The 18,845-nt window shown below is 46.7% G+C and overlaps 1 protein-coding gene and 1 pseudogene across 1 annotated transcript; both read left to right on the forward strand.

The window, feature by feature from the left end:
- The first annotated feature begins 13,564 nt into the window (after positions 1-13,564).
- Positions 13,565-14,720, forward strand: LOC123402334 (protein SRC2 homolog). The gene has a single exon (XM_045096236.1). It carries the CDS (start codon positions 13,752-13,754, stop codon positions 14,592-14,594), a length of 843 nt encoding a protein of 280 aa, XP_044952171.1. The 5' UTR covers positions 13,565-13,751; the 3' UTR covers positions 14,595-14,720.
- On the forward strand, positions 14,639-18,835 carry LOC123405077 (annotated as a pseudogene).
- The last annotated feature ends 10 nt before the right edge of the window (positions 18,836-18,845 follow it).

Below are 18,845 nucleotides of genomic sequence, written 5' to 3' on the forward strand. Positions count from 1 at the left end.
GCTATCTTCCTGTCTCCGCTGATCGTAATAGGCCCCTTAGGACTAAGCATCTTGAGCTTGAGATAAACATAACATGGTCGAGCCATGAATCGAGCGTAAGATGGCCTTCCAAACAATGCATGGTAAGGGCTCTTGATTTTTACCACCTCGAACATGAGTGACTCGCTCCTGTAATTGGACTATGTGCCAAAAGCCACTTTAAGTTTAATCCGCCCAATTGGATACGCCGACTTACCCGGAACAATGCCATGGAAAACCGTGGACGACGGCATCAAGTCTTTCTCCAAGAGATTCATCCTTCGAAAGGTATCGAAGTATAGGATGTTAATGTTGCTGCCTCCATCCATAAGGACTTTGGAAAGGGTGTATCCTCTGACTTGGGGAGCCACGACCAAAGCCAAGTCACCAGGGTTATCAACTCGGGGCGGGTGATACTCCCTACTCCAGGTTATGGGTTGTTCACACCAATGAAGGTACCTAGGGAACGTCAGCTCAGCCACGCTAAAAGTTCTATGTTTCACCTTCTGGTCCCGTTTGCAGGTGTTGATGGTGAACACATGATACTGTGAGTTGTTCAGCTGCTTAGGGTTATTCTGGAAACCGCTACGATCATCCTGTCGCTGGAGATCTCCTTGCGGGGGTGGTTGCTGAAACACTCTCGGCGGGTTATACTGCTGTTGGTTGTGAACTTGGTACTATCCTCTATTAAGCTGTGACCCGCCCTGTGGACCCGGGTTAGGGAAACCGCGGAACGGGTTTTGGCGTGACCCGGGCGTGCCGAACTGTTCCTGTCACTGGCCGTGATCACCTCCTTGGCCTTTCTTGAGCGCCTTAGCTTGGAACTCCTGCATCACATAGCAATCCTCCCAAGAGTGGGTCGCTGGCAGATATCCATTCTTGCGAAACAACGAGATGCGCTTCTATCCGTGTCGAGGCCCTCGTGCCAAAATAGGGATAGGGTCGCATCTTGGGCGTTACAATATTCTACGAAGATCTTTATCGGTTGAACCTCTATGTCAAGGATTGAGTTAACCCTCTATGTTGTTCCCTTTCTCCTTCGGTATGTTACTTGCCCGAGTTTCGATCGTCGGTATCTCCATACCTAGTTCAATCTCGTTATTGGCAAGTCTCTTTACTCGTTCCGTAATACAAGATCTCGTGACTAACTCCTTAGTCACATTGCTTGCAAGGCTTATTGTCATGTTGTATTACCGAGTGGGCCCCGAGATACCTCTCCGTTATACAGAGTGACAAATCCGAATCTCGATTCACGCCAACCCAACAGACACCTTCGGATATACCTGTATAGTACCTTTATAGTCACCCAGTTACGTTGCGACGTTTGATACACACAAGGTATTCCTCCGGTGTCCGGGAGTTGCATGATCTCATGGTCATAGGAACAGATACATTGGCATGCAGAAAACAATAGCAATAAACTGACACGATCATATGCTACGTCCAAAATTTGGGTCTTTGTCCATCACATCATTCTCCTAATGATGTGATACCGTTATCAAGTGACAACACTTGTCTATGGCGAGGAAACCTTGACCATTTTTTATCAACGAGCTAGTCAACTAGAGGCTCACTAGGGACAGTGTGTTGTCTATGTATCCACACATGTATTTGAGTTTCCAGTCAATACAATTCTAGCATGGATAATAAATGATTATCATGAACAAGGAAATCTAATAATAACCAATTTACCATTGCCTCTAGGGCATATTTCCAACAATAACCACTTTATTATTGCCTCTAGGGCATATTTCCAACATCATATTCCTCTATAACTTTTGTTGTTGTGGTGAGATTTGAGTGTGAGGGACTTGACCATTTTGTCTGTTCTTGCCATTGCATTAACTACGTCGGTTTGAGTTCTCCACGGTGATACGTGGAAGTGAAGTTTGAGAATCTTATTACTCTTGGGTGTTTGGGCACCCTGGAGCTTGTGCCTCTTGGGTGCTTTGGGTCCCTAGACGGTTGGTGGTGCCTCGTAACTTAATCATTATGACGTAAAACTCTGGAAAAATATCAGGGTCTTCAATTAGGCTGTGGAGATTGGCCCGATCAATTTGTATCTCGGAGCCACAATCCATTCTAGTGAAGCTTCGTGATGGTGTTGGGAGCCTTCAATTAAGTTGTGGAGATTGCCTCAACCTTGTTTGTACGGGTTCGGTGATCATCCTCAAGGGTCTCTTAATGGAATCACGACATCTTGCATTGTGCGAGGGCGTGAAGAGATTACGGTGGCCCTAGTGGCTTTTCGGGGAGCATTGTGCCTCCACAACGCTCCAAACGAAGAATAGCATCCGCAAGGGTGTGAACTTGGGATACATCATCGTCTTCGCGTGCCTCGGTTATCTCTTACTCGAGATCTTTACTTATGCACTTTACTTTGTGATAGCCATATTGTTTCTTGTTACATATCTTGCTAACAGTTAGTTGTTTATCTTGCTTAGCATAAGTTGTTGGTGCACATAGGTGAGCCTAATTATTTTAGGTTTTGTGCTTGGCTAATTAAAATCTAATTTTATTGCGCATTTGTACAAGTCTGGACCGTAATTATTTCAAAGCGTCTATTCATCTCCTCCCCTCTAGGCGACATCCACATCCTTTCAACGTTTTTATGACAACTTTAGTTGACGCGAGAATTGCAAATTTAGTTGACAAGCACGACAATTTCCTGGCTAAAATCAAACTGAGGATGGAATTGCCATGCTTACCAACTAAACGTGCTATCCCTGCGTACATAAATTTCCGAATAAAGTTTGATTTTCCCTTAGAAAATCCTGAACGTTTGGGACTCATTGACGTCAAAATTAACAATTGTTTTAAGTAAAACTAGACCCTACATGATTCTTTGTGTGTGCATTTTGATTGTTTTGTTCTGCGTTGCTCTGAAGGGAGTAATGTATACTTATAAAGTATACAAAGGCAATTTTAATGATATTCAAGAAATTACATTTACGAACGAGAAGGATGACATAAAAATGAGCGTGAAAAAGCAAGTTCCTGATAAAAACTTGTATTCCTCGTACTAATTTAAATTTGAGAAACTAGTATGTAATTAATTTAATGATATACAGATATCTATGTACAAAAAACTTGCATTTTACCTTTGACGACACACAACATATGGTGGGCTTATCGAATTGTGGTGGAACAGCATTGCAGTGCAAACTTGATTTCCACGCATTTCCAAAAGATATCATTACTGCCCTCTGAATTGAAAATGTCAGACCTACAGAGACCATTTTACTGAGATGCATTGAAATATATGCTAAAAGTTTGCTTGAGCTTTTAGTCCCAACAATTTTTAGCTTTTCACGCCGTTATGAAAAATCATCATTGAACCAGAAAAGTGCTTTTCACGTGACAAGGTTACTTTTCAAAATATATGTAGGAATGCCTCAATATATGATCTAGTTTTAAAGACCTTGTTGCGAGAAGCGTAAGCTGAAGACGAAAATTTAATTTGGGCGCTCGTTTTAAAGTAGTTTAAATTCGGGAATACATTTGCATATCCCTAACATCATCTATGTGAGGGTCGTGTCGTCATCTGTGTGCGCCAGGAAAGTGAAAAGGCCACGTGCACTCGTTAGCATTGCAGAGATCGGCGGGTTCATCAAGCGATTAACTCTGAGCGTTTTATCAAAGTGTTCAATCCAACAATCAAACACACACACCCCGGCAAAAAAAAAAAAAAAAAAACTCAAACACACTCATTTTATATTTTATTTTTAGTTTTTCGTACGCGTTGTTGGATTTATTTATTTATCTGGGTTTAGGGTTTTTTCCTTATTTTATCTACATTTTGGAGCAATACATTAGCATCATTATGCTTCTCGAAAAAGAAAAGAAATATGTACTTCAAAGACAAACACATATTTGTTTTCGCGGTGGAGCACAATTATGCTTCCCAAAATTAGAGTTTTTTTGTTGTTGTTATGGAAGAACATATTTGCCTCTACTAGTGCTTCTAAAAAAAATCCAATTTTCACGGAAAACACATATTTATTTCTCATGGAAACACAGGTTTGCTTTTACGATAAGCATAGTTATGTTTCTCGGAAAGGAAAAAATTATGATTCCACAAAAAGGATAATTCGTCGAAGCATAAATTTGCTTCACGACATGTTTCTCGGGAAAAATATGCTTTCCAAAAACAGAGACAAGGTAAAAAAAAAAACTACAATCATGCTTCCCGGCTCCTGCTTTTTCCTTCCGTTGTTTTATTATCAGTTTTTCTGGTTGCCATTTTTCCCGGGTTCTGTTTTTATTGGTTTTTATTAAAATAAAATCATCGAAACCTATTAAGTTGTGATTCAGTTTTGAAGGTCTCGGCGCATAGTTTAAGTTTTAAATGCACGTTCAAGAAATATAACTTTTTGAATAAACAAAATTATGAAAAAAAACATTCAAATTGGGACAAATGGCGCAAGCCACATACCTCGTCACCACCGATTTCCTAACTTGTGTAGTGTGCTGGCTTGTTCTGTCCGTTGCGTAGCTTGAGGTACATGATCCGAGTCTAGCAGCCAACATTTTTCGTGCAAAAGTTTCCTTTCTACAGATATGTGGGTCTCACTAGTCATTGAGACTTATACCGAACAAGCCATCCATTGGAAGTCGGCCCTACGCCAGCTGAAATATGTACACGCCAGCGTATTTCACGTCTATGGAAGGGATTAGCATCGTTTGCAAGGTCATGCCAACTTTTATGACCAGTTCGATCTATTTTTTGACTGAATTATAAAAAATCACCACATTTACAGGTATCAAGCAGAATTGTCATCATATTTCTTGCTCGTCGCAAAGATCCATCAACTTCGTAATTTTTTCACAATAAGAACAAATGAGCGATTTGGACCCCTTAACTATGATTTTTGACAGAACCGGCCCACATGTTAGGTGTCACGTAGAAGTGTAACGGCCAGCGAGTGATGGCCGTCAGCGCGGGCTAGGTCATAAACGCCCCCTTTCCTCCGTCCCCTCCGATTCTATCCTTCTCCCCCCATTCTCCCCCAATTCTCCCTCATGGCGGCGGCTGCTAAAGGGAGCGGCGAGGGTGATACGGTAGGCGGCAGTGGAGGGATAGGAGGTGATGGTGACGGCTTATCGGAGGTGGACATCTGGCTCGACAACAGTAGCTTGCCGACACAACGAGCTACTTCGCCGGAGCAGGCCCTATTCCCCCTTTTGTCGTCGGAGTTTGATATCAAGCGGCGGGCGGCGACGACCTTGGCTCGCCAGATAAGGGCTTCCGGCGTCGGCTATGGTCATGAGTGAGCTTTAGGTTTCAACAAGTCTCCTAAGTGTTTCTACTCATCTCCCTAATTGTTGCATTTTAGGTTTTTCCTCATTTATGTATAGTGATTATTTGCTTGATAGGGATTTAGTGTTAGGTATTAGTGTGTGCGGGAGTAGCTCATTTTTCTAGTAGTTAGAGTATATAGTTAGTGATATGTTTACATGTGTAGTAGATTGGTCCAATGTAAGATTATTTTATTATCATTAATAGACAGTGATTGTTAATTGTGATGCTATTTATATTTTTTATAGTTTGAATGATGAGATATGGGAAATTAGGTTCCATTTTCAAGGCAAATATAACTTGGAGTGGGTCATTTCTCTTTCAAAAATAACATTCATAAATCTGTTAGCACTGATGGTGACTGAGGAGGGATATACTGAAGCCGACTACATGTTCTATGTGAAAGATGATCTACACGGGTCAGCAGGATTGCAGGTCATAGACGGTGAAGAAGTTGTAGAGGAGAAGCTTGACGAGTATACTCTTGAGAAGTTGCTGAACGTCACTGTAATAAAGGCTACTGAGCCTAATCCTAGAGAGTTGAACGTACGAAACTCATGCGAGGCCCAGATACCAGTAGACCAGGTTGGGCAATCCAACATAATCAATATAGATGAGGTTGGGGTATTGTTTCCTTTTGAAAAAGCTAGAAGTGAGGAGCTAGAGTGGATTCCCAAAATATACATTTCCAAGGCCAAGTATATTGTTCCAAGGCCACTTAATTACTTAGCACAACTAGTGAACATTGATAGCACTTCACTCATCAAGTATAGCTTTCATCTTGGCAAGTTTGTCCTTGTTGCCTTGACCAGCTTTCACGAGAAGTCCAACAACATACTCTAGCTTCTTCTTCTTCTCTTTCATAAGATCCCTCTCATGCTTTATCTCATCCCTCTCCTTCCTAGTATTCTTGATGATTTCTCCTTGAGATCTAGCAATGCACTTGAACTCTTTGTGTTCAATAACAAGATTTTCAAACTCTTCCTTCATCTTGTCATTCTCAAGCTTCTCCTTCTCCTTGTCAAAAGGCAGCTTCTGCATGTGCTTGTCTACATCCATCTACTTCTTCTACAGATCTTCATTATTCTACCAGACCTTGTTCTGCTGCTTTGCATCCCTCCAATCAAACAGCTTTGTCACATCTTCCACGAGCTGGCCGTACTGAGTGCCAAGACTGTCCAACTCCTGCTTTGGTTTGGCAATCTCTTCGTGATGGGCGTGATGATCCAGCATCATGTCATGATTTTCCTCATGAAACGTCTCCCAAACCTTCAAAAGGCATCTTTGAAGTACATTAGGCCATGGGGCCTCAACCCACCGAAAAACTCCACAATTAATGCCATCCTACAATAAATTATTCAACTTCAGGTTAAACTGCCAAAATAACAGCCAATTAAAATGCACAGACCGAATCAAGTTCAAATAACTAAACCTTTGCACTACATGTAATACAAATAAAAAAGACACAATCTAAATGCAGAGACATAGTCTAATACAAATAACTGAACCTTTATACTAAAAAGGACTGAATTAACTGAAGAGTTAATCTGTCACAAGTTAACTGCAAATGTACTACATAAATTGATTGTCTCATTAACTGACTCAATCAACTGAATTTAGCTCAAGTTAAATGCATTAACAAACACATGATTGACAGAATTAATAGAATGATGCAAATATATGGACTGAATTAACTGAATTATCTGACTTAATTAACAAACTGACCTGCACCCCGCAGCCATAGAACCTCCTACAAGTGTGAATTCCCTCAAATGCAACATATTTGGAACACTGGGCAAGGTGAAACCTACATTTGATGCTTGGATCTGAAGCTTTACCACAAAATGATGCGTCCACTGTTGTTTAGGGTTTTCCTGCATTTATTGTGCATACATTATCCACTATTAGACTACAAGTGCTTGAACATGATCCAAAAAGGAAATAAAACATGAACCCTAGCCCTCTCTAACCCTAACCATAGGTAAATAGCAGATCACTTACCCACAACTCCATATCTATGCCGACAAACTCGTCCTCACCGCTCTCCTCACTGTCATTCCACGACGACATCACCGAATGGCGGCGAAGACACACTGGCCCGACGGCTAGGGGCGCGGCGGCGAGAGCGAGGGGAGGGGGCAGGAGGGGAGAGCAGAGAGAGAGCGAGTGGGGTGGAGTGAGCTGTTGTGTGCGCGACGATTCGTTTATGACCTAGCCCGCCCTACCGGCCGTCACTCGCTGGCCATTACACTCGTCCCACGTGGCACCCGGTATGTGGACCCGTTCTGTCGGGAACCGTAGTTAACGGCTTCAAATCGCTCATTTGTGTTCATTAAAAAAATTTACAGCAAAGTTGGTGGATTTTGGCGACGAGTAAAGAATGTGATGGCAATTCTACTTGACACCTGCAAACATGATGGTTTTTGTAATTCACTCCTATTTCTTATAAGTCCATCCACTACAGTGAACATCGATGACAAGTTTAAACATCATTGATGTGATGTAATTTGGAATCGTTTTCCACCCGCGCGCCGGTCGAACCGACGCGCCGGTCGCCCCCTCGCGCGCGGGTCCTTGCAACATTTTTCCACCCGCGCGCTTCTCTGGTCAATGAATGCAACATTTTTTGTTTACATATATTGCAACCAGCGTCATTTTTGCTGCAAACGTTTTTTTACTATTTTTTGTCCCAGTAAAAAAGCTGCATATACGTTTGGTTGCAACTCCAGTTCGTCGGATTTTTCGTTACAATCGATGTTTTTTACTTTTTGCTACAACCGTGTTAATTTTTGCTACCACTGACATCATGTTTTGCTGCAACCGTTCACTAAAAAAGTTGCATACACGTCACGTAAATATTTGTTACAACCGATGTTTGACTTTTGCTGCCACGTACCATCAGCTTTGTTTTTTTGCTACGATCACGTAGATATTTTTTTGGTACAAATTTTATTTTTTGTTACAACCGTTGAAAAAGTTGCTGCATCGCATCGAAATTTTGCTGCATAAGAAAGAAAAATGTTGCATGCGGATCCAACGAGACGGACGATGCGGAGTTGGTGGATCCTGCGGCTCGCGCGCGGCCGGCCGAAAGTTTAGACGGGCGCCCCGGCGCAGTCCCGATGTAATTACCTCTTGTTGTGAAATTAGTCCAAGTCTGGACCTGACAGTCTAGTCTTGGGCTTGTTTCTACAATTCGAGGTCATGCCGATACTGGAAGCTGTGCCTTTTCCAGCTTTGTGGTGGCGTGCTGACGCGGTTCCGCGTCCAAACCGTGTGTTGGCCCGCTGCCTCCTTTGGACCGCTTTTCCCGCCTCATCTTATCTAGCTCGGGTCGCTTTCCGTCGCCCGGCCGGTGCCGTGGGAGAGGCCGCCCCGGTCGCCGCGGTGGAGATGCATCGGGAGAGACGTGCCGCGCACTTCGCTGTCGTCGTTGGGTTCCACCGGTGGTTGCCTGCGCCAGCCATAGTTGCAGTCAAACTCGCACGCCGTTATTACTTATTGCTTGTTCTTGTAGTATTTTCTAGAAGCATCAAGCATGTGCTAGTGTACATCGCAAAAAAAAAAAAAAAAGATAAATGTCTTGTATGATTATATGCACGGATGGTGCTAGGACGTTCCGGTACCTAACGCATTCATACGAACAAATTAAATCAAGAAACTTCCCGTCAGAAAGCACGGTTTTGGATATGGTTCTGAATGAATGCAGTTGCAGCAGTACCGATCTGATCCCCAACAGCATTGATCAGCACGGGGCCTAGAGCATTACAACCACATGTACAAAAATTCATCAACAAAATTGTTTTCACAACGAAATACCCTATTAAAAAAACATGCACGTGAAACATAATCTTAAGCGGAGTTCATGTGGTTCCGTCATGTTCATGTCCGACGGTTGACTGTGTCTCACGAAGTGTTGGTGCAGTCGTCGGCGAGGTAGACTAACACTTGAGGTACGCACCAACTTACGTGACTCGAGGCATCGTCGTCTCCCAAGCCCTACTCTTCTACTTCAAAACCCATGCCGTGCACGTCATTGATGGATGTGAGGTCGATGATGGATCTGTCATTGTCGAAACCGATCACGTCCACGATGACGTGGTTGTAGAGGAAGGAAATTGTCGTGCACCATAAGCAGAGCCGAAAATTGCAACTTTCTGACGGCAACGTCCACCGTGAGGACTGCCGCGGTCCCACGCGTCTGTTGCCTCACACGATGAACGTGCCCCATACTTGTGTCTGATGAGGCCCAACCATTAACCTCTATCTCGCGGGCAAACGAAGCGGCTGCACATCCGCCACAATGTTTAGACGCTGTACGGGCCGTACTCAGGGACGAAGCTAGTATGCAAGCATAGGGGGGCAAGTTTGTTCCTGAAAGAGTCAAAGTTTATATGAAGTAAAAAAAATTGACTATAACAACCATTATTATAGTAGAAAAATCAATTTGTTAGGGGGGTCTAGCCCCCCTAGCCCCCCCTAGAATCGTCCCTGGCCGTACTGCCTCCGGCGAATCAGCAGCAACACGCCTCGCCTTGGATCCATGCCTCATTTAGACTAACATAGTGGATTCCCGTCAGATGGAGTCTGATCGTTATCATCGGACGGACTCCTTCTTGAAATGGTAGAGCGCAAGGCAAACGACCATATCTTTCTCAAGGGCGTGTGGGACGAGTTCCGGGTCAACAAATTGGGAGATGTGGCACTCAGATCCACTGTCGGTCATCTCGGGGAAGGGGAAAGACCGTCGAACAGCATCTTGTGGGTGAAAGAGAGGGACTGGAGTGAAATGCGGCTATGGTTTCCTTTGAAATGTGGATAGGGGTCAATCTATGTGGACTTGGATGGGGAACGTCGCATGGGAAACAAAAATTTTCCTACGCACATATAAGATCTATCCATGAATGACCATCTACGAGAGGGGGGTGCGGATCCACATACCCTTGTAGATCGCTAAGTGGAAGCGTATATAACGCGGTTAATATAGTCGAACATCTTCGCGATCCAAACCGCAGTTCGTCCCGCGATCTCATCACGATCCGTCCCGCAATCCCATCACGATCCATCCCGATCTAGTGTTGAATGAACGGCACCTCCGCGTTCAGCACACGTACAACTCGATGACGATCTCCATCTTCTTGATCCAGCAAGAGGGGCGAAGAGGTAGTTGAATTCTTCGACAGCACGACGGCGATGATGGTGGAGTTACTCCGGCAAGGCTTCGCCGTGCGCTCCTGGAATAATCTACGGGTTGTCATGAAGTAGTGGAGGGAGAGGGGCTGCGTTGTGGCTTAAGGTGCAACTAGCGTCTCTACCCTCCATTATATATAGTAGGGAGGGAGGGGTGGCACCCTATGAAAAGTCCCTAGGGTTTGGCCAGCACACACAAGGAGGCAGGAGTCCTCCTCCTAGTGGGCTTGCTCCACCTCCTCTCTCTTTTCTCTCTTCGACGCATAGGCCCACTAGGATGGCCTCCCAGCCCACTAGATGTTGGTCCGCCACATTTTGGGTCTATGCGGCCCTATTCGGGCGGGTGGCCCCTCCCGGTGGACTTTCAGAACCCATTCGTCACTCCCGATACATTACCGGGAATGCCCGAAAACCTTTCGACAACCAAATATACATTTTCTATATATCAATCTTCGTCTCCGGACCATTCGGGAACTCCTTGTGATGTCCGGGGTCTCATCCGAGACTCCGAACGACACTCGGTCACCAACATACATAATTCAATTATACCGAAACGTCACTGAACCTTAAGTGGACAGACCCTGCGGGTTCGAGAACTTTGCAGGCATGATTGAGACACTCTCCGGTCAATAACCAATAGCGGGACCTCGATGCCTATGTTGGTTTCTACATATTCTACGAAGAACTTTATCGGTCGAACCTCTATGTCAAGGATTCAGTTAATCCCGTATAGTATTCTCTTTGTCCATCGGTATGTTACTTGCCCGAGATTCGATCGTCGGTATCTCCATACATAGTTCAATATCGTTGTCGGCAAGTCTTTTTACTTGTTCTGTAATACAAAATCCCGTGACTAACTCCTTAGTCACATTGCTTGCAAGGCTTGTTGTGATGTTGAATTACCGAGTGGGCCCTAGAGATATCTCTCCGTCATACGGAGTGACAAATCCCATTCTCGATTCACGCTAACCCAACAGACACCTTCGGAGATGCCTATAGAGCACCTTTATAGTCACCCAGTTACGTTGTGACGTTTGATACACACAAGGCATTCCTCCGGTGCCCGGGAATTGCATGATCTCATGGTCATAGAAACAGATACTTGACATGGAGAAAACAATAGCAATAAACTGACACGATCCTATGCTACGTTCATTGATTTGGTCTTGTCCATCACATCATTCTCCTAATGATGTGATCCTGTTATCAAATGACAACTCATGTCTATGGCGACGAAATCTTGATCATCTTTGATCAACGGGCTAGTCCTTAGAGGCTCACTAGGGACAGTGTGTTGTCTATGTACCCACACATGTATTTGAGTTTTCAATCAATGCAATTCTAGCATGGATAATAAACGAGTATCATGAACAAGGAAATATAATAATAGCTAATTTCTTATTGCGTCTAGGGCATATTTCCAAAATGGACATCTCATATATGTGTCACAAATAAACTAGATATGGGTTGTCGGTCAGCTCATGAGTGTGGGTTGCATATGAGATGTCTGGTGGATGAGATTTTTTGGTGCCAACAGTGACAACGCAACCAGTCGGTCGGGTATGGGTTCGGATGTAGATGCTTTTAGAGCATCTACAACCGAAACTTGCAAAAATAACTCCTCAAATATCCATAGATGCGTCCGGGCGCGTGCACGGGGAGTGACCAGGTACGTCTTAAATAAACACTGACGCGACCAGACATCTCATACTAGATTCTTAAATCCATACAAAAGCATGCAAATATAAAAATCTACATACTATATACAAACTGACTACTCCTCGTTGGAGATTTTGAAGATCTTCGTTCCCTCCCACGGATAAAAGTGCGGCAGATGCAGCTCCACAACCTCCGACGCCTCCGCGGCGGCCACCTACGGGTGCTCCGTTGCGGTTTCCTTTGTCGCTCTCCCCGCATCGAGCTCGATGAAGAGGGCGTCGACCTCCGCCTGCGTGTGCCGGATGAGATGGTGGTTGGCCACCACCTCGGCCTCATCCCGGATGGAACCCAGGATGGGCTGCTGCTCCACAATCTCCTTGGTTTGGGCGACGACGAACTTTGCCTCTGCCTCCATCATGTTCAAGCCCGGAAAATGGATCTCTACCTCGTCCTCCTCTGTCTCGTCTTCCTCCATCGCCTCCTCTAGCTCCTCCTTCGGCTCCTCCTCCTCCTCCTCCGTCTCCGACGAGTCCGTAGGGAGACCCACAGTGATGCGGACGGCGTCTCGAACCTGGATCTCCGCCTCGATCTTCGTCCAACGCTCCAGCGTGAGAATAACGTAGGTGGTGATCCTACGACAGACCATATTGATGCCGGAGAGTGGGGATTAGGAGGCGGATGGGCTCGGGTGGCGTCAAAAGGAGGGAAGAGGTGGATGTGCTAGTGTCGGGGGATGCCGTGTGGCTTAAATAGTCGGCTATTGCCTCGGGCGGCGAGCCGAAGTGATGCCACATGATGTTCACACCGTGACGACGTATTGAGGCACCCGTCGGACCGTCGGGTTTCGGATGAGTCCGCGGGAGACCCCGCTGTCTGGTCGATGTGGCGGGCCTATCCGGATGCACCCGGGCTTTCTATATCCGTCTTATATTTAAATTGGTTACGAAGGATGTCGGTCAATCCAGACGTTTGAGATCTATTTGAGAAACCAGACTCAGTCGAATTTTTACAGCCCGTGAATGACCGGACTACGTGTTCGAATGATTAAAGACGGTATGAGGCGTCTGACTCCCAATGTTTTACTCCCTCCGTTCTTAAATATAAGACATTTTAGATATTGCACTATAATCTACGTACTGATGTACATAAACATATTCCAAAGTATAAATTCACTTATTGTGCTTGGTATGTAGTCTTCTAGTGAAATCCCTAAAATGTCTTGTATTTTGGAACGGAGGGAGTACTACTTGCCTCGTTAACAACCATTTCCATTCCTTCGTAGTAAAGAAAACCAAAAGTGAACCTGACGTCTGGATAAGCAAAAGTAGAAGCAGTGTAGTTTTGGTGAAGTACATTTACGCGGGGTGGAAAAGCAAATCGCGATCCGGTATGACCGTCCTCCGTTCGTCCCAAGGCACCCCTCCGCCCACCGGCAGAGAACTTCCAGAAACAGCACCTTCGGATAGATGCCGCGCGCTCCTATTTATACCCTGCCCGCGAAGCTCACTCGCCTCCATCATCACCCAACAGCACTCAAGCAGAGCAGAGCAGAGCATTCGCCATTGCAGCCAGCACTCGCGGCGGCATGGGTTCGAGGTACGAGGTGGAGGTGACGGTGGGCTCGGCGCGGGACCTCAAGAACGTCAACTGGCGCAACGGCGACCTCAAGCCCTACGCCGTCGTCTGGGTCGACGACGGCGCCAAGTGCTCCACCCGCGTCGACCTGGACCACGGCGAGAACCCCGAGTGGGACGAGAAGCTCGTCGTCCCGCTCCCGCCCTCCACCGCCCGCCTCGAGGACGCCGTCCTCCGCATCGACGTCGTCCACGCCGACGCCGCCGACGGCACCAAGCCGCTCGTGGGCTCCGCGCGCCTCCCGCTGCGCGACGTCCTCGACGACGCCGGCCTCGGCGGCCGCGCGTCCCGCTCCCTCCGCCTCAACCGCCCCTCGGGACGGCCTCAGGGCCGCCTCGACGTCCGCGTCGCCGTCCGCGAGGCCGCCCGCTACTACGACCCCTCCTACCCGCCGCCCTACGGCCAGTCCGCCCGCGACCCCTACGCCGCCCCGGCGCCGTACGGTTCCGGCGGCGGGTACGGCCAGCAGCCGCCATACGCCGCGCCCCCGTCGGGCTACCCGGCCCCCTACGGCGCCGGGTACGGCGGTGCGCCCCAGGGGCAGCCGGCGTACGGCGCTGCTCCTGCTCCCGCGTACGGATCGGGCGGGTACGGGTCGGTGGATGACCCTGCCAAGAAGAAGGGAATGGGGATGGGGACGGGGCTGGCGGTGGGCGCGGCAGCGGGTGTGCTGGGCGGGCTGGCGCTGGCGGGAGGGGCGAGCTACCTGGAGGAGAAGATCGAGGACAACGTGGCGGAGAAGGTGGAGGACGACCTGGCCGGCGGCGGGTACTACGACGACGACGACTACTAGAGAAAACGAAACCTGAGAGATTGTTGTATTCCAAGTTTCCAACCATGGTGGTGACTAGCCATCATCTTCTTTGCTTCTATTCTGGCCGGATTGATTGAATAAACGGGACGCGAATGATATTATCAATGAGTGACAACAGATCGAATTGAGCCTTTTTTTTATGTGCCTGGATCGATTTGGAGAAGGAAGCATTCCCTGCTACGGTCCGGCACAGATCCTCCATGACCATGAGCTTGAGACGACGACGGTGAGACCGACAAATTGTTAACCCACGAGGCCGTACAGTGTACAGCAATCCTAGTTACTGTACAAGATTGGTGTCGATCACGTGGAAAACGAGGGCGTAAGAAATCCATGTGGTAATCAATGGCAGCCCTACCCTACAGCGGCAAACCCCACACGAGGAAGTAGATTTGGCCAACTGTTACTGCACCGGCAAAATGTTTGAGTTTTTTTCGCCATCTTTAGAATCCCATTTGTGAATCTTTTATAAATTTGTAGGATCTGATCCCATTTGTTAATTTTTTACGGATCTGTTTTTTTCTACCGCCATCCAAGCTGGCGCTAGAACAGGCTACCGCTGACGGTAGGGGCCAGATCAACGGATCAACGTAAACGACTTGGCTACCTTTACCAGTTGAGGCGATAAAAAATCATAGCCTACTCTACTGTTTCAGGGAGTGGCGATAGCCACTTATTCATGTTAGCGTGTTAGATTACGTCGTTTATGTTGACTCGACCTCTATTATCATAGACAGTGATAATATCTTATTCTATCCTATTATTAGCTCGAATGACGATAGAAAAAGAATTAGATTTTTTTATATAAATAGAGTCAGATCGGGCTAAACAAAGGCAAAAGAGTCAAAACATTGAAATCGGCCTCGTGCACCACCCGTCCATCACAGTGTTCATCAATGGGAGTCATTAATTAGCGAGCGTTTCTTTGGTACCCTTCCAGCAAGCACTTTCGAGTGTCGCAACTTGATGCGTTCTTAGTCGCCGTGACGTGACGCACTTTGAGCGCTTCCTTCGATTTTTTTTGCATGCGTTTTTCCTTTTTAGATTGTTTTTTTATTTTTTTAGTGTTTTGATTTTTCACTTGTCTTTCTTAGTTTTTCGATAAAAAATTTAAAATAAAACATTTTTTCTTGAAAAACACGTTTTCTGTGGTTTTTCCGAAAAAGGCAAGTTTTTGCTTTTAAGAGAGGCATGATTTTGAATTTGAAAGAGGCATGGCCTAGTCTCTCGGAAACGAAAAGACATATTTTTTGTTTTTTTTGTTGCGAAAGGTACAATTTTGCTTTCGCGAGAGTCATGATTTTATTTTCATAAAAGATACGATTTCGCTTTCGCGAGAGACATGTTCGGAAAAGAAAAAAAAGTTACCCAGCGCCGTGCTCTGGGTCGACGGCAGCGCAAAGTGCTCCACCCGCGTCGACTTGGACAATGGCGAGAACTCCGAGTGGGACGAGAAGCTCGTCGTCGTGCTCCCGCCCTTCACCTCCCGCCTCGAGGACGCCGTCCTCCGCATCGACGTCGTCCACACCAACGCCGCCGAGGGCGCCATGCTGTTCGTGGGGTCCGCGCGCCTCCCGCTGCGCGAAGTCGTCGACGATGTCGAGCTCGACGGCCGCGCCTCCCGTTCCTTCCGCCTCACGCGCCCCTATGGCCGGCCCGTGGGCCGTCTGGACGTCCGCGTCGCCGTCCGCGAGGCCGTCCGCTAGTACGACCCCTCCTACCGCCGTCCTACGGCCAGTCCGCCCACGACCCTTACGCCGCCTCGGCGAAGTACGGCTCGGGCGGCGGGTACGACCAGCAGCAGCCGTACGCTACGCCCCCGTCGGGCTACCCGGCCGCCTACGGCGCCGGCTACGGCGGTGCGCCCAGGGGAGCCGGTGTATGGCGCTGCTCCTCCTGTCCCCGCGTACGGATCGGGCGGGTACGGGTCGGTGGATGACCCTGCCAAGAAGAAGGGAATGGGGATGGGGACGGGGCTGGCGGTGGTTTTTTTTCACTGTTTTCATCTACGGGTGCAAGTTAATCACGCAACGAACTCGTTTCGAAAGAATTTCACGTTCTGACCCTTTTGGAAACGCCAGAAATCATGGCGTTGCAGGCCTTATGCGAAACGCTAGTCTACTGGACGTTGCAGGCCTCATGTGCAACGCCAGTCTACTGGACGTTGCAGACCTTAACAAAAACGCCAAAGAGGCTGGTGTTGCAGGGGGGCTATGTAACTGCCCCGCGCGCCCCTTCGTCCACCTCCTGTTCTTTCCTTCTTCCTCTCCACGAAAAAGCTCTCCCTCCTCTTCCAGACCCCCTTCGATCTCCCTCCTCCCCCAACCGTTTTGTTGGTTCTTTGGGGCAAATCGAAGAGGCCGGTAAGCTCCTCCAATCCCTCCAATTAGTTTTTGCAATGATTTTGTATTTGTGTAGATTTTTTTTGCACTAGGTGTTTTATTTATGTTGAATTGTATTGGTTGGTTTCTTATTATTGAGGAGATTTAGTGTTATGGTTAGGGTTATGCCTAGTTTGGTTGGACAAGGGTTAGGGTTAGTGTTAGGTTTTGTGTTATGTCTAATTTGGATGGACAAGGTTTAGGGTTAGGGTTTGTGTTAATGCCTAATTTGGATGCAAATGGTTAGGGTAATGTTTTGTTATACTTAGAATTGATAATTTTGTCCCCTTTTTTAGATGAACAAGATTGTGAATATTCATTATGTTGACAAAGAGGCATTCATGAATGTTGCTATTGTTGACAAATATGAGGACTTGAGCCTCTACACATAACATAACATAGCCTTACTTGAGCCTCTACGTGACCAACAATGTTGTGTTGCCTCTCATACTCTTCGTCGGACTCATGACCATCATCTTTGATCGGTGCACTACCTCCAAACTCATATTGGGGATACTCATTGACTTGCACTTCTACTTTATGCTCAACAATAGGTGCCACACCATTATACGGGCTCAAATCATCTACTATGGGTTCGTTCAAGTCAACATGAAGAGGAGCATTGACCACCGTACTAGCAAACACTTCGAATGACTTGTCTATTGAGGATGCAACAGCCTTCTTGTATGCAACCCAATGCAAATTAGACTTGATAGGCGTTGTCTTCATTCGACACTTGTGTGCCGACCCAACATCATATCTTCCTAATAATTCTACTTGGTCACTTGGATCAACCCACTTCAATCTTATCCGAGTTTCTGCCACAACCTCTTCATAAGTAGGACTATCAAGAAATGTCAACACTTCCTCATATTTGTCAACAATAGCAACATTCATGAATGCCTCTTTGTCAACATAATGAATATTCACAATCTTGTCCATCTAAAAAAGGGGACAAAATTACCAATTCTAAGCATAACAAAACAACTAACAAAACATTACCCTAACCATTTGCATCCAAATTAGGCATTAACACAAACCCTAACCCTAAACCTTGTCCATCCAAATTAGGCATAACACAAAACCTAACACTAACCCTAACCCTTGTCCAACCAAACTATGCATAACCCTAACCATAACACTAAATCTCCTCAATAGTAAGAAACCAACCAATACAATTCAAAATAAATAGAACACCTAGTGCAAAAAAAATCTACAGAAATACAAAATCATTGCAAAAACTAATTAGAGGGATTGGAGGAGCTTACCGGCCTCTTCGATTTGCCCCAAAGAACCAACTAAAAGGTCGAGGGAGGAGGGAGATCGAAGGGGGGATCTTGAGGACAAGGGAGAGCTTTTTCGTGCAAAGAAGAACAAGAGGAGAGGAGAAATGGTGGTTGGTGGGCGAGGGGGTCGGGGTGGCAGAATATAAAGGCAAGAAATGCCATAGCAACTGGCGTTTCACCTAAGGTCTGCAACGCCACATTAGACAGACGTTTCACCTCAGGTATGCAACGCCACATTAGACACGCGTTTCAACGAAGGTCTGCAGAGTGGCGTTTCATAACAGGGATGCAACGCCACGGCCTATGACGTTTCAAAAAAGGATCAAAACGTAAAATTCTTTCGAAACGAGTTCGTTGCGTGATTAACTTGCACCCCTAGGATCAAAACAGTGAAAAAAATCCGGCGGTGGGCGCAGTGGCGGGGTTGCTGGGCGGGCTGGCGTTGGCGGGAGGGGCGAGCTACCTGGAGGAGAAGATCGAGGACGATGTGGCGGCAAAGGTGGAGGACGACCTGGCCGGCGGTGGGTACGACGACGACGACGACGACTACTAGAGAAAATGAA

This window comes from Hordeum vulgare, chromosome 6H (assembly GCF_904849725.1).
Source record: "Hordeum vulgare subsp. vulgare chromosome 6H, MorexV3_pseudomolecules_assembly, whole genome shotgun sequence".
Taxonomy (NCBI): domain Eukaryota; kingdom Viridiplantae; phylum Streptophyta; class Magnoliopsida; order Poales; family Poaceae; genus Hordeum; species Hordeum vulgare.